The 17,281-nt window shown below is 33.7% G+C and overlaps 1 protein-coding gene across 1 annotated transcript; it reads right to left on the reverse strand.

The window, feature by feature from the left end:
- Positions 1-3,542: 3,542 nt before the first annotated feature.
- LOC132186691 (phosphoinositide phosphatase SAC2-like) lies at positions 3,543-13,416 on the reverse strand. Its single transcript, XM_059600702.1, has 16 exons — positions 12,976-13,416; positions 11,934-12,138; positions 11,684-11,849; positions 10,765-10,987; positions 10,201-10,277; positions 9,682-9,869; positions 9,505-9,602; positions 9,222-9,355; positions 9,009-9,137; positions 8,164-8,530; positions 7,557-7,678; positions 7,305-7,418; positions 5,596-5,766; positions 5,141-5,317; positions 4,379-4,463; positions 3,543-4,148 (listed from the first exon to the last, which is right to left on the reverse strand). Exons 1-16 carry the CDS (start codon positions 13,072-13,074, stop codon positions 4,041-4,043), a joined length of 2,463 nt encoding a protein of 820 aa, XP_059456685.1. The 5' UTR covers positions 13,075-13,416; the 3' UTR covers positions 3,543-4,040.
- Positions 13,417-17,281: the final 3,865 nt, after the last annotated feature.

The following is a 17,281-nucleotide window of genomic DNA, read 5'->3' on the forward strand; positions in this document are numbered from 1 at the left end:
AGGCTAGAAGAAATATGCAAACAAAAAAGAACTTATTGTGTCGAGTTAGAATTTGTAAGGCTACAAAGGCGCGTCGATTAACATTAGGTAACCCCATCTTGCGGAAAGCTTGTTAAAGAAACTTATTGCGTCGGATTTATGTTATTAAGGCGATAATACTATATATGGATCCTCTAGAATTCGTACATAGTCTTCTACCATGTAGACTTTTCTCGATTCTCATCCATTGTTTTCAAATTAAGTGATTTATATACTATATATAACTATTCATGATTGTGATTTTGCTATTTCAGTATTTCTCACTTTTACCATCCAAATTATCACTTTAATATTGACCTTATTTTATCACATTTTAAAGTGATAAATGTTGATATAATAAAATCTCGAACATTTAATTTAAAAATAATAGTTGGAATTTAAATAATTGTGTATGATAATTTATCTTAGGAATTGGTTGAGGATTTATTTAGTTTTTGACATTTTAATAAAATAATATAATTTAAATATTGACAACGAAAAAGGAAAATCAATAATAAAAAAGAATAGAGCATCAACAATCCAAATCATGACTAAAACTAGCATTGTACTTTACATGCAAATGCAAATGCAAATGCAGTTCGCATTATGCAGTTATTACTATTAGGTAACCGTATTTGCATCATATAGTTATTATTGTTATCCACGCGATTAATTTCAATTCTAATCCAAATTTATTGATTCACGGAGTCGAGTATTTGCACTTGTGCTGGTGGCGGAGAGGTCGGCGCCTGTGTTCTGGCTTTGGTGGGGTGTTCCATTTCTCAATTATGACCAGTTATCCCGAAAGCTTAAGCTTATAGAAAAAGATAAATTTAATCACTTATTTATTACTTTAAGACACATGGAATATTTAATTTAAATTGAGGGTGATTTGATGGAGTCAAGGTTCGATCTCATGACCATTGGCTTTGATACCATATTAAATTATCAGTTATTCTAAAAACTTAAGCTCATAGAAAAAGATAAATTTAATCACTTAATCATTACTTTAACAGTTAACAATGACTACAAAAGTAAGAATATATGTGATAGACCCATGTTGTGTTGGGTTGGCATTTTGGCTGAAATTTGTAGAAAATGAAAGATTTATTATTGCTAAATTACTTCACTTAATTGGGCATCGAACTTATTCCCAAGAGGTAGCTCAATCGGCTAGGATCACACTTAATGAAGTAGAAGTTACTAGTTCGAATCTCCATCCCCCTCTTATGCGGACATGTCAAAAAAATAAAAAAAATTGGGCCTCGAACTTCTTTAAAATCTTGTAAAGCACAGTTTCACATAACAATTAAGTAATGTGAAGACTTAGCACCCATGAGTCTCTTTATAAAACACTCACACTATGTTAGCAACTCATTGTTCCAGTATGGAATTGGGGTATTACACATTGTTCCATTCTTTGAGATCCTGGAGGTTATGGGTCTTCTATGTTGGACTTCCACAGATTGGCTCAAATCTGGAATTGAGGTATTGAAATTGTGTAAAGGTTGTTGGCCTTCCCTATAATCACTTATAAAGCTTATGGCTCAATAGTCCATGCAAAATTGTCATATCCTATCTTTCTTTTAGACTAATAAGATGGGAGAAGATGGAAAATGAATATGATCCCACAGATTCAATAGTACGTAAATGTGTACAAAGATTGACTAGAGATAAAAATCAAACATTTCTCTTTTCGATCAATCTTTGTTTGTAGCCATACTCTAAGACCAGGTTGATAGGCCCATGTTGGGTTTGGTTGGTGTTTAAAGGAAAGGTTTATTATTGGCAAATTACTCCACTTTAGGTAGGAGTACTCCTACCAACATATTAGTTGTGATATCACACCCAATCGATCGATAAACACAAGTATTTGTCCTTACGAGGATACCACCACCATTCACCAACCTATCTAAACCAAACAATACTCCTTTATTCAACACTTATCCTTATTATAGCCAGATCACCTAATCCTAATATTTCTGACTAGACCTTCTCATCCTCCTGTCCCTATCAACATATAATTGTCTAAGTACGGAACAAAAGTAAAAGTAAAAATAAAAAATCCACTTATATTAAGAATTAAAACTAAATTAAATATAAGGGCAACCAATTTAATTTCAGTATGTTTGTCAATTAACAACAGAAATCACCTCAGTATGTATTCAAAAGCTGCGTGCGTGCAAATGCGAACTGTTCAAAACTCAAACATTTGGTTTAATATATAGTCAAATTATAATGGCCCGCACGCAACCCCTTGCAAATGCCCAGCACGTTCATTAATGTGGCCAATATATATATATATATATATATATATATATATATATATATATATATTCTTCTCATACGTACATACCATATTATATGATTCAAATGAACAGGAGGAAACACAACATACATATGAAGCTGACCAAAATGAAAGATAAATTGCATGCTTGATGATGAAATGATGAAAAATGTTTACCGAAAATGTCTCATAAAGCCTGAAGCTTTGTAAGTAATAGCAAGCAGTAGGCGGCTCTGAACTCATGTTTCCGGCCACTTTCCCGATCAGTGCACGAAACCTTCAAACATATCTACGCACATGCATAAATATACATGTCAGAAGCTGAGAGAGAGGCCGAGAAGGAGGATGAATGTGATACGACTGATGCTGAGAAAGATGAAAGAGGTCAACAAATGATCATTTGACGAAGCTTTCTCTTGTGGGTGTTCTGTTCTCGGAGGAAAGACAGAGTGGTCGTATAAGGAAGGAAGGAAGGCAGGCAAAACTTCCTTGTTTTAAAAGCACACAGCAATGGAAAACAAAAACTTGAAGCTTTGAACTTCTATTGCTTCGCCTCTCTCTTTATACGCAACTCTTTCATCATTTACGACGGATATTTATAGGTTGAGTGGAAAACTTTAGATTATGTAAAAATATAAACAAAATCTCTCTTAATTTTCCACCTTTTTATTCAGTCAAAGTCTTGCAACTGCCAATTTATTCTATTGCAATTGCCATTTTTTTTTTTTTTTTTAATATAAATGGGCGGTTCTTCTTTAAAATTTGCATAAAATTAAAAACAAAAAACAACTCAAAGAGATGACCGAATATGAAGTTATAATTTCTTAGCGTTTTAATACGAAAAGCATATAAAAAGTTCTCATTTATAAGTAAATTCTAAAAAATTAGATTTTTTCTTAAAACTTTTCGAGGATTTTTTTTTTAAAAAAATATACATGTAAAGACGTGACTTAGATGGATCTCAATGGATTATATACACATATTATTATTTATTCTGTGTGCGTGTGTTGAAGTGATTATATAATGTAATTGTTTAGAAATGTATGAAAGGTGATCTCATTCTTTTATTTTCAATTCAACTAGTGTCACTCTCGTACTCAAGGGGTAATTCAATCGACTGAAGACCAAATCTCATAAAACAGAAATCACTAGTTCGAATCTTCTTTCCTCTTTTTCCAAACTTTCACTTGGGGCCTCTAAACTTGTGAAGATCGGTACATACAATTTTACAAACACATTTGGTGTTATCGCAACTGGCTTCTCATAGATCTGTATTTCCACGTCGTACACAAAATATTTCTAAAGCTGAATGTTTCAGAATTAATAGAGGATTATTATTCATAAATATTTACAAGGTCAAAAACTTTCAGAGTCTAAAAACCTACAGGAATCAGTGAAGTGGAGAGTTATTCATTATCATATTTACAACGTCAAACATCCCGCCAGTTTAGAACCAAGAAGATGCGGTGAAGTTGAGAGCTCGAGAAGGAAGTAGCTATTGATATTTACTCTTGTACTTCCTGGAGAATTTAGGGTTTGAATAAATGCTGCAAATCTTACATGACTCGAGAATTAGTCGTCTAGAATAATATATCCACCACCGAACGCCGATAGTATCCTCTTTTGATTGGAATCTAACCAATTTATTCTTTACGGAACCCACATCCTTCGGACGGGTTGAATCAGATCATGGTGAGAATAAAATGTAATGAAAAAAAAACGTTTCAAGCGAACTTTAGCGGAACAGTATTTCGCCGCGAGTTACCCAGTTGGAAAAAGTTTCAGAAAATTCGGCGCGGATGTCATCGTCGTACCTGATCTCCTTTCCAGTCTGCTCCCTTTCCTAAACAAGTATCAGTGGATTTGATTATCTGTTTCTTACCAGCAGTATGCAGTAATAAACATATTGACAATTCCATATACAATTAAAGCATCCCAAGTGATTCAGTATAAATATTAAAAAATGATTAGAACAGTTTTGTCAAACATTGTCTATCAAGACCAGTCATGTCTTTCAAAAATGCAATGAAACAGTTCATAAAGATGCCATCAACTAGACAATTAAATAAGTACCTTCGTGCTGGATCTAGCCTCACTTGAAGATGTGGTAGTGTTTAGTCCATCCACAACAGTTTCGGATGAAAGGCTGGCGAAAGACCTGCACCCAAATAAACCAGTGCTTAGTTACCAATAGGGTGCATGTGAGCTTGCCAATTAATTGAAGAAAAAAAAAAGGAAAAAGTCATCAGTCATCAGAGACCTTTGCAGTTGAACACTACCCAATTTAAGCCTTGGGGTCAGGCAGAGAAAAGCTAATAATAAAGGGGTCTAACCTAAATGACAAACACCAAGGTTTCAGCATTGTCAGACTCCACACCAAATAAATGCACATTTCTCATTCTTTACAAACTTTGATCATCTAAGAGATTCCCAGTTCAAGAAATCGGGCCAGAGGCGGATATTAAGTGGAATGATCTTACTTTCTGGGTTACCACCAAAATTCAGCATGATTAGTTGATTTGAAGTCTAGGTGGGACACATCATCTCCCATGTGCTACAGGAACAAGGGTGGTTACAATTTTTTTTTTCTTACATTGTAAATTCAAAATAAAGCTTCTACTCACTTGATGATTAGCAATCAATGGCTAGCCAAAGTATCTTTTCCCCCCACTCTTTTAAGAAAAAATAACAATTAACAACACCAAAAAAGGTGCATAATTAGGCACCATTTGACAAAAATGAATGTTATGAAGCAGAAAATGATTTTCTATTTCTTTATTGATCTTTGTATATACTGCGTCAGAGTAGAAGGCATAACAGATTCATGAGAACTACCTTTCGTATATTTCTTCTTCACAAGAATTTCCAGATGAAGAAAGCCAGTCCACGTCAAGAAAATTTGAGCAAGTACATGCATCCCCATGGTCATCATAACAAATTTGATCATTTTCAAGACATTGGTCCTCCAGCATATCTCTAAAGAGCTGCTTACGAGACATTGAAGGAGTAAACCTGCAGAAGACAACCAGCATTTATCAGATGAGCTGCAGATGAAGGCTCATAGGATCAAAAATTAAGACAAGGACACGAAATCTAAATATTCTACTAGCAAGTACATTTACGCAAACCTTTTGTTTCATCTTATTAGGATGATATATTACTTGAAGGAAAGAACAAAAGTATTGGAGGAAGACCGACAATGAAAGCCTCAAAAGTTCTGTTATGGAAAACTAAAATTATAAAAGTAGCTTCAGAAGGCAGCAAGTGTAGAAAATGTGAAACCAACAGACCTGCAATCAGATATATCACTTTCACAAGTTGAGATCTCTGGCGTGGATTCTGAAATTTCTCCTTGCAATTTCTCAGACAAATGCTCCTCGTGTCCAACATCTGTGCTCACTGCAGGTGAGTCACTTTTGCAAAGAATATTGCCATCTGATAGTGATCTTTTGATAAATGACCTACAGATTAAGAAATAAAACTTTATGGTATTTCTAAAAGAAGCCATTTTCTTTCAAACCAACATTCATCATCAAAAAGATAAACTGTAGATTATTCCCATCCCCGTACAAAATAAAATAAAGAGTAACAACCCTTCCTATTATCATCCAAGTGGAGACCAATGATCTATATGACCCATACCAATTCCTACAAAAGAATACAAAAAATCTTTCACTATGCTCGGATGGCGGTAAAAAGTGGAAGGAAGAGGATGGAAAGGGAGGGAGGAGACTGTCCTTTCCTTTGTTTGGGTAGAAAGGGAGGGAGATGGTGGGATTACCTTTCTATCAGGGACTTTTTTTTTTTCCTAATACATCACTAACAGTCCTAAAAACTTTTGGGATAAGTGGTAATTCAACATGATATCAGAGCAAAAGTCCTAAGCTCAAGCCTTATATCTTTGTAATCTATCTTTCATTTTCGTATATTCCATGTGTTGAATACCACTTATTGAGATGAAATGTAAGCCCACACGTAGGGGGAAGTCTTATATTATTAATTAAACGATTAAATTACATTTTTTTTATTAGCTTAAACTTTTTTAACTTAAGCTTTTGGAAGGAACTGGAGGGATGAGGATAGGGCAAGACAAAGTTCAGTTTTTCATTGATATGGAACCCACAATTAATTTTTCTTCCATCCAATTTCCTCTAGGCAACCAAACACCCATAAGGAAGATAGCCTTCCCTTCCCTTCCCTTCCCTTCCCCTTTCTCTTCCCTTTGATTCATTTTTTTCTCTCCCTCCATTTTGCCAAACATAGTGTTAAGCTGATAAAATAATCAGAAATTTGAAAGTTTTGGAGTTTTTTTTATAAGAAAACAGTTCCTTTTTTAGGATCCAATTCGAGAAGTGAAAAAGAAGAAAATACAGAAAAAAATTAATGAAGAGAACTGTACATTTGATCAAATATAGATCTTTAACCGACAAAGATTTACACATATACATTACGAAAGAGCAATGAGCTGGGATATGTAAACCCAAAATACGGTAGAAACGTTTGCAATTGAAATTTAACAAGAAAATAATGCAAATATGAAACACAAAAAAGGTCATGGCAAACCTAGATGAAACTCTTTATTGTATAATGAAAGTCACTTGTGAGAAAGACATGAGCTATCACTAGAAGAAAAAGATGTTTGAAAGAATTAAAGATAACTTTAATAAATGGAATTATATCAAACATGCTTCTCATGAATTTTCCAGTCTTTCCAAAGCATTCTGGCAAGGTTAGCAGTATCAAAGCATTTCCCTTACATTTCAGAACATTTCCCAACATAACCTTTTCTTTCCTTCCCTCTAAAGAAACCAGTTTGGAAAAAATAGAAGAAAATCCCTATGAAAATAAATTTCTGACTTATTCTTTGCACAAACATAATTTCTCCTTTCTAATTTTTTTTAAGAAAACAAAGAAGATTTTATTGTTTATCAGCAATACAAAGTCTCTCTCAAAAGTTTCAAATTTAAAGAACTTGTGATGGCAACACAAAAACTTATACCTAATATTCTTATCAGCCAAATTAGGGCCATGCCTCCCAACATTGTAATGGTGGTCTGAATCCAGCTCCCACAGCTCTGGTTTACCTGGTTGTGGCTGAAAGTAACCCAGGAACCTACACAACCATCAAGTCAAATTATACAGTACAACTCTCATGCCAATCCACCAAGTAAAATGGATACAATTTACAGGCTTCTTGGACAATCTCACACAGAAACAAAATATGGTTAACAAAGGGGATAATTTGACTTACACATTAATGGCATTTTGTTTCTCAGGGTCCATGCAGGTATTACTGTAAAACCTTTGTAGTGTTCTAAAGAACTCCTGCGACTGAGTTGCTGCTTTCCACTGGCCTCGTCTCTCGGAGAATATCTGTTTAGTATCACATTTAAAAAATCATTGAATGACAAAGGCGCCAAACTTTAATCAGAAATTAAAATAGCTTCCAGCTTGAAAAGACACACAACAATCATTTGATACACCAAAGACCATTTAGACGGGGGTAGGTTTCTCGAAATGGGAGGTTTTAGATTGACTCTTTAAAAAGCTGGATCCATTTACGGTCAAGCCAAGAGCCTGGTACCTGCTTGATAAGGCATGACAAAATTAGTCACACGGCCTTACAAACTAATAAAGGTCAGGTTAAGATCTGAAAAATGCCTACAGGGAGGGATCCAATGATTTAGTGAAGAGTTTGACATCCAGAATTGTCCCCTCTAACCAGCTTCACTCGCTACATTGCCTTAAAGGATATATAAACAATTGTAATCCTTGTCTTTTCATTCTTTCTACCATTTTTCATATCAAGTAACCATAATTTTTCCAATTTCCCTAACGCTAGAATTTCGAAGGATTACCTTATTGTGTGCTGCAGAACCACCATATTGTAATGCAAGTGTGTCACCCATAGTTTCATACATTCCCATTAAATCCTCTGCCAGTGGATTATCTAAATCAATATTTGGTGAATCTAAATATCCTAAAGCATGCAGCTGACGCCCAAGAGCAACTAGCCCATAGGCATATTGAGCAACATTTGTGCGATCCAAACAGTCTATACAATTGGTTCTTAGGACTCCTTTTTGAAACATTGGGGGTTTGACATTGTTGTCTCCATTTGCATTATTACTAGCACTATCATTTCTAACTTCTTTTGCCAGGTTATCAGAGTCATCATTCCTGCTGGGAAGGTTCTCCAGAGAGCAGTCACCACCATAATTTTTCCTGCATCAAAACAGAAAGTATCTTTACGCAGGAGTAATAGCATATCCTTGCAACAAAGCCTTACAAGAAATTGAACAAGCTATGGCACCTTATACAATAAGTCGATCCCGCAACATATACACACAGAAACATATTTATCCAACCAAACAAACATTAACCATAAATAGATCATAAAGAAATCACTCAGCAAACAAACTTCCAAAAAAGCTTTGAATACAAGCATATAATAACCCCTTAAATGTATGAAAAGATGAGTCATGGAATTTTATATCATTCCATTGTACTACCATCTGGGTTGTATTAGTTATCACCAATTAGAGTTCAATCAGAGGCATCTGAGGAAAAACATTTAGAGTTCAATCACATAAAGTGGTTAGACAGAGAATTTCAAGCACACTAATACATGATCTTTGCAATATTATGAGAATAAATGACATAAACGATTTCAGTAAAGTAGCACCTTTTTTTACAAACTTACTCAAAGTATGAATAATTTAATAATCCCTCTGGCCCTAAATTTGGATTTGTTTGACAATAGAAGATGCCGGTTACGTCCAATGCATAGGCAGCGACTTTTCGTAGCTGTGTCAACACATTGGTAGATTTGCTGCAAATATACAGTTCTAATCATGTCAATCATCCTTTAAATGACAAGAAAACTAAGAAATTTTATATAAGAATGGTGAAGCACCTTGTAGAGTGTCGGTGTAGGTCCCAGTGAAGAAACCTAAGGCGATTCTCCACGGTTAAATTTTTATTAATAAATCTGATAGCATTTGCAAACTCCGCACGAAGAATAGTTTCTCGAGGCTTCCTCTCACGTGTCTATTGATCACCAACCATTATAAAAAGGAAAAGAAAACATGAAAAGAGCTGAGTTTCAGAGGTCACTAAAATCGAGATAAAAAAGCCAAAAAAATAAGCTTGGATGCGAATATGATGATTGATTTTTCAATAAATGCAGAGAGCCCAACCTTAATTAAATTCAATATAAGTATGGGATTTCCATATCTCTTGACAAGATTTTCAAAATGAAGTCTTGTGGCTTCATACTTGGGGTCCTTCCTTGATACTGGAAACAGAGAGAAGTCAGCAAAGTATGAACAGAACTCAAAAGGTTAAGAAGAGAATAAAATGTGCCCAAGTCATACATATGATGTCAGGTTTGATATTCAATCGTGAAGTTTCCTGGGACCAGAAAAGGGGAATAGAACCCCGGTTTTGCACAACAGAACTTATTTGCATAGAGTATCCTTCAGGCGCATCTTCAAAAACAAACTGTTCTGTCTCAACGTCATTCGCTACTCTACCCTTGTCATTGACACCACGTTTTAGATATCTGCTCCAGGAGATAGGAAGACAAAGTAAGAGTTATCCCTAGAGGCAAAAAGTTCATTATGCTGAATGGGAAGCAAAACGTATGCAGTATAATCATCCTCAGTGACATACTATAGAAGTTGGAAGCATTCAAAAGGAGCCAGCAAAGATCAGAAGATACAGTTATAAGGCAACGTGAAATCATGAAGAAGCAGTTATAAGGCAACTTCTAGGTGCACATATATGGCACTGGGTCAGAGAGGTGGGCATCAAAGTATATGATATCTGTTATCAAAAGAATGTAGCTTAACCAAATAACTAGTTAAAGAAGCATGTTTGATCAGTCTCCAGACCTGGTGCCAGCATAATGACGTGAACGTCTAGCAATTAGGGTCAAGTTGAAGTCCCTGTCAGGTACAGAAAGTTTGACCTGGAAAAAAAACATGAAGTAGTTATATAATATCAGACTTCAATGTTTTCATTCTAATACATAATAATATGCATAAATCCAGGGAAAAATGAGAAAGGTATCAAGCCTGCACGAGTCACTCAACTGTCCAAGCTTTGTCACAAGTAAGCCATTTAACTCACCAAAATGCGTACTCCTATATTGATTTGTTCTCCATTTTGATAAAATATTGAGAAACTACATACGCTCCTAAGTTAAGAAATGTCTTAACTCGCTAAATTACCTCAAACATTAGCTGTTTGACTCACTAAAATGTGTATTCGTAAATAATTTATTCTCACTTTAAATAAATATCAGGAAATGGATTACATATATACCGAATATAAGATGACATGTTATATGCTAAACCCCTGGATGGCTCCAGCAAGCAAACTATAAGGGAATAAAATCAAAATTAAACAATCAAAAAGAAAACCAATCAAAACTAGTCAAGTTCCATATTGCATACCTGTTTAAAGAAGCCATACACCAATGCAACTGTCCATATCGTACTCTTGAGGTTATTTCGGATTCCACGAGTCAAGAACTCATTCCAAACAAACATTGTTTCATAAAGGAATTCTCCTGTCTTATTATCACATAAGTTCTTTTGCAGACTTCGCATGACATGGTAGGAGTAGCTGAAAAAGAAGTCCTTTGTAAGATCCACCGTGCATAGGAGCTTCTTGTATCTACGTCCACCAGGAAAAGAAAGGCAACCAATATCAATATACATCTAATAATTTGAACAAAGAGGAAAAAATGTCAATGAAGCAACTGATTGAACTGTAAATTTAAACCAGGAAAAAAGAAAAAAGGAAAGAAAGCAATTATCCCCACAAAACCCTGATGGTACCTTGTCTCATTCAACATGTTATATATACATCACAACGGCAATGAAGTTTGCCCCTGTAAATTTGCAGGAGATGAACTGGCAATACCCTCTATAGAAAAGTATTAATGAAGAAGGATACACAATAACATTCAACACTATTTAATTACCAAAAAAATAAAATGGAAGATGCATCACTTGTTTCACATTGTAAGAAGACAAACTACAAACTACCAGGTGAACATCAGATATCAGATATGTTTGAATCAAGGAAGCCCACATCATTGATCTCACCCTGAGGGGTGAATAAAACGTGTAGCGCAGAGATTACCTACAAAATGTAGAACTTGTCTACTATTAAAAGATGACAAGCTTTCCCCAAAATGGATAACTTGAAACTAAGATATAAAAAAATAAATTTAAAAAAAAACCAACACTATAACAAAAGTTTCATTCAAGTACATATGGACAATCTATAATTCTGATCGCTACTCTCTTAGGTCTCCTTAGAAGTACTAAGGACATATTACATTTACATGCAGAATGGACAAAAGACCTGTTCTCATTCTTAGAATAAGCCACTTTGGACCGCATAGTAGAATTTGGAATTGGAATCATCTCGCTCTTGGCAATGCCATAAATTGGGTGCCCATAAATCGCACCAATCTTTCTTCTTTTTGTAATAAGCAGCATGTAATAAGGTCCAAGAAATTTGATGAACCCTATGACCAAAAGAAAACACCATAAGTTCGCAAATATTGAAAAAGAAAATGGCCAAGATTTGAAGTCTGACAGATATTACATACCGACAATTCCATAACAAGTGGTGACAAATTTAAGTCCACCGGTACACTGGTTTCCTTCATGAATCCTCCTTAGCAGGTCATAGCATTCAATTTCTGAGTACGTTGTGGGGTCTTCAAGAATGTTTAGCTCAGAAGTTTCCAATCTGTCAATCTTTAGCACCCTCCAGACAGTTCTGTTCTTGTCTCTTCCTATCATATAAAAGTTCTGTTGCATATAGAAGGCATATTAACATTACATTAGTATATTCAATATGAAAAACAAAAAAAAAAACAAAACAAAACAAAAATCGACATAGACAGATTGGTTTATAAAAACAAACAAAGAAAGAAGAAATCTTAAAACCCATTAGAGATTCAGTAAAAGTCAGTCTCAATAGGTTCGAAGTTCACACCAGTCATGTCTATATGTTTACCAGTTAACAGTATAAGATTTAAATAACAATTAATATAGCACCAAACTATGAACTCCAAAACATCAGATACCAGAAACCATCAAGACATTGGATCTCCTGAACTCTGAGCATACTCTAAACGTGAAAATCAGAAATGAACTCAGAACATTCATCATCAACGAACAAGTGGCAACTATACAAATAAAAGTCAACTTAAATCACTTCCACAGTCCTCATTCAAGGCAAACTCTAACGCTACCACCATGCCAAATCATGCCTAAGAACAAGAATCAGTAAGTTTAAATTTCCTTTTACAGCCAAAAGAAAATATATCAATTCGAACATACAAAATAACAATAAATCATACGTATGCAAGTTCACACATACAATTCAAATAAATCTCGCAGATACAGAAAAGAAACGAACAATTCAAATTCAACTCCAATGAATAAAAGCAAAAGCGTCCGAATTTCAAGAATACCAAACACAACTGATAGGATCTCTATTAATATTTTCCTATCAACAACGCAAAAAAATGAAAAGCTGAATAGGAAAAACTAAAAACAGCCTGAATTAGAGCAACAAAACAGTAGAAACTAGAAACCAAATCAAAATCTCAAACCAATGCTGAAGAGTACGTATGCACATACCGAGCGAGTCTCGTAGAGTCGGAATTTCTGCAAGTAGGAAGTGTTCGGGTCGGGTTCCTCATCAGTCCTCCAGAGCTGGAGCTCTTTCTCTGACGCCATGATCCGGATCTCCCCGAGCCCAAAAGCTCGGGTTCACTCCAGCAATCACACAAAAAAAAAAACAGAAATCACCGAAGACAAAAAAAACCAAAAACAGAAATTCTTGACTTCCAAACTAACAAAATTATTTCACTGCAACTGTGTACACAACATATACAAGCCCAAATACATGAACAAATGATACTCCGACGCTATAGAAAGACGAAAAACGTAAACAAAAGCTATTCAAATCGAAGCTCTGATGAGAGAGTTGGTTTTAGATCGTGATGGAGGCAGAGAGAGAACGAAGGCCACAAAGGTTCGGCGACTGCATCCACACAAATAATTGAAAATAATTAACATTTTTTTGATCTTTTATATATATATATATATATATATATATATATTTGATGGGCAACTCGCATCACGATGTTCCATCTAGAAGCAATTTTCAATCTCGTGTTTCTTTCCGTTTTGTAGGGAACTACTATTGGAGTAACTCGGACGAGTCACTGATTAGGTTCGGTACATGACTTTAATTGAAGAATTTAATAAATAAAAAATATATATATATAAAATACTTAAAATTATATTATATTTTTCAAATAAAAACAAAAATATTATCTAAAACACATTAACAAATGGACCATTTTTTATTTTTAAATTAAAAAAAAAAAAAAAACCTCCAAAATACATCTTTTTTCCCTCCCTCTCTTTTTTTTTTTCAAAATTATTTAATGATAAAATATTTTAATTACATCAATTTGACTACATATTACGTATTTAGAATTTATATATTTTCAAAATGTGTCAACTTATTCAACCTCCACAGTTCACGGGATAAAATTATGATTGCCGTCTCTGTGAATGCCAGCACGAGTAATGCAAACCGAGATGACCCAATGGACTTCTGAGTTGACTCTGTGAAGCTTTTATGGGGGCCAGGTGGATTTTGTCTTTTTGGAATTATGGTTCGTATTTTATTTTCCAATATGGTTGTGGGACTATTTTCAATAATCATTCACTCGTAATGGGGAATATACTATTAAATTGGGAACCGAATATTGAGAAAAAAGAAGAATATACTAATATACCATATGTTGCCAATCTTGATTGAGAGCACGTCTCATACATTCTATAAATCATACTTTTATTTCGTAATAAGAATAACAGAACATCTCAGACGTCATAGATATAGCGAATAACTTGAATGGAATCGATAGTCGAGCTCTTGCATAGTGAGATTAAAAAAAAAAAAAAAAAAAAGGAAAAAAGTTATTATTTTGGAATTGTTGTACCTATGGGGCCTTCTTAAAGATGTTGCACATGGGTTTTCTAAATTTGGAATCAAAAGGAGATCACTTGAGAAGTCAAATTTGACATGATGCAAGTTATCTCAAGGAGGTTGGCTGTCAATCATAAGAATTTCACCTACAGCATCAAAAGCACCGCATTTTGTTTCCATTGATTGCGATGTTCATAATCTATATCTAAACTTGTCAATAACTACAGTTATTTACCTATTTAGCGGTGCGATACCCATCATTGACATGACATTTTTTTTTTCTTCTTTTCTTTTTCTTGCTTTTTGCGATGCATATCCATAAATTACAAGATCTGATATTCGTACATCTTTGTACATCTATTATCAATAATATTATTAGATTTGTATGACTTTCAAAAAATAAAAATTAAAAAGAACATACGTGAGATTAATTGTTGTTAATTTATTTGGACGTGACGAGTGACAAAAAGTTGTAGGTGGCCATGGCCCCCAACAGAAGGAAATAACCAAATTTAAAGTAAAACAAAAAAAATTATAAGGTAAATTTTTTTTTTTTTTTTTTTTTTGGTCTATTGGTCCATACCCACTAAAATTTTTGACTCCTACTCATACTAAAGTCTGCTTCCGTCCCTAAACATGACCATTGACCATGGAACAGAATCCTCTCCAGTTCAAATGAATTGGATAATATCTCGTTAGTTATTGTAAAGATGTATTTTTATCTTTTCACTTTTTGAGAAAATAAAAATATTATTTTTTCTATAACTAACTGAATATTCTCCAGGTTAAATGAAATGGAGAGGATTCTAATTCCGTGACCAAAGTTGTACTTATTTATTGGGAGCAAACAAAAGAGGCCTAAACGGTAAAAATCGCATGTAATCTTTCAAATTCAACTTAAATATAGTTTGACCCATCATCAAGAGATGTAAAAATATAATTTTTCAACCATTAGAATTTCAGAAATTGCCGTCATAATCAGTGATGCCAATTTGCGTTTATAAATTTCAACGCAATAAGAATGAAGGTGCATTATTTTTGAGGGTTCCTCAATTATGCCAAGCTTACATCATTACGCTACGTATGATCGCCTAATCATATGCTGTCCCTGTCACTTAAACCAAGGTACAAGTAAAACGGTACGTTTAAGTTATTTAATTATAGAGCATTTTTTTTTTCTTTTCTCTTTTGACAATTTGAACATCAAAACGTGCAACTGATTGACTCCCTGAATCAAAAGTCTTTCAATTTCTACTAAAAAAAAATAAAAAAAAATAGAGCAAAGCTATAAGTCATTTTTTTTGTCATTTTTGTGTATCTTCGAGAATGACGTAACTCTTAAAATTATCATTAGACTTGTAATTGATTATTATTAAATTTTAATCAAATTGTAATTTTAAAAATCACATCATTTTTTTATGAACACAAGAGTAACTCAAAAGTGACTTATAAAATTACTCAAAAAACTATGATTAGCAAATAAGAAAGGCTAAGTACTCTCTTAGTGTTCTTCTGATGTTCTTCTTTGATAGTTTATATGTTATACTTACTACAAGACACCATCGATATTAGTTTATTGTTGTTAGGAGTTCTAATCATGTGTAGTTAATTTTAATACACAGCTAATAAAATTAATTTTTTAATATTTAATCTAAAATTTTATTATATTAATATTTTAAAATTAAAAAGACCCCATTTTAATTTAATAAAGAGACGTGCTATACATCATCCCTGGTTCATTTCTCATCCTCTCAATTTTTAAAATTATCATTGAATATGCAGGGCACATACAGTTCCAACACATTGACTCACAAATCCAATGATAATTTTGAAAATTAATAAGACGAGAGAAGGATAGGGAGAGAAAATGAATCACTTCTCTTTAATAAATTGAATTCAACTCAAATTTATCTTAAACTAAATTTAGGTGGGATTACTTTATAGTTTATACAATTATATGCAACATGAGTTTTCCATGCATATATATATTTCAATTATGCTGTAGTTTGGAGGCCCATTACAGAAAAGTGTAGGAAACAAAGAAATTAAGGAAAATGAGTTCATCATTTTGTGGGTTGCATCAACTTTTTGGAAAGTTCCTTGCAAAACATACTCTATTATTATTTGACAACCGTTCACAATTGTTGTCTTAAAACAAATAATTTTGAAACCTGAAATAATTAACACACCATAAATATGCCAAAAGCTTCACTTTGCGTACTTTGTTGGACAACTTTTCACCCCCCTCCATTTTCTTATTCTTTACTCTTTTATTCATGCATGTTTTGCACGTGTCCAAAAAAATTAAGGCATGCCAATTTGGCCGGATCCGGATTTCTTCATATTAAAGAAAGAATATGAGACTTTCATATTTTAATCTGGGTCGTCTAATTTGATCCAATGCTCTACATGGTGCTATGTGTCCTACTACAAAATAATTAATAAAATATTATATAACTTTTAAAAAGAAAATAAAAATAGAAATAATAAAAAAACTAAAATAAAAACACGCCATTTTTTTTTTTTTTTGATTTGACTGTTGGAGGTGGCTGATTCACCTCAAGGTCCAAACTCATTTGAAAATTAAAATATTTTTGGCCCTTAGGGACGGCCGCCGTAGGATGGCTGAAGCCGCTGCATTGTTTTTATTCTTTTATATTAGTTTTTTTTTATTGTTTTTATTTTTATTTCCTTTTTAAAAATCAAATAATATTTTATTAATTATTTTATAGTGAGACACATGATCCTTTGCAAAGCGTTGAATAAAATTCGACAGCAATACATATATATATATATATATATATATATAGCACAGGAACCCTTATGTAGATCGGAGGCAATGGGTGACGTGGATAACCGGTGGGTTGGAAAGAAGGGGGAAAACTGCCCGCTCTTTTCCCGAGAAATGTTTCAGTGCATTCTCCTAACCGTCTACCAACCATC

This window comes from Corylus avellana, chromosome ca7 (assembly GCF_901000735.1).
Source record: "Corylus avellana chromosome ca7, CavTom2PMs-1.0".
Classification (NCBI taxonomy): Eukaryota; Viridiplantae; Streptophyta; class Magnoliopsida; order Fagales; family Betulaceae; genus Corylus; species Corylus avellana.

What these genes read in the sequence shown, in the direction of transcription:
- LOC132186691 (XM_059600702.1), bottom strand. Translation starts at nt 13,074, where the DNA reads ATGGCGTCAGAGAAAGAGCTCCAGCTCTGGAGGACTGATGAGGAACCC. An exon ending in AAACAAAATGCCATTAATGT is followed by an intron (nt 7,419 to 7,556) that starts GTAAGTCAAATT and finishes ATGGTTGTGTAG; the next exon opens with GTTCCTGGGTTACTTTCAGC. An exon ending in AGGCTAGATCCAGCACGAAG is followed by an intron (nt 4,149 to 4,378) that starts GTACTTATTTAA and finishes ATACTTGTTTAG; the next exon opens with GAAAGGGAGCAGACTGGAAA.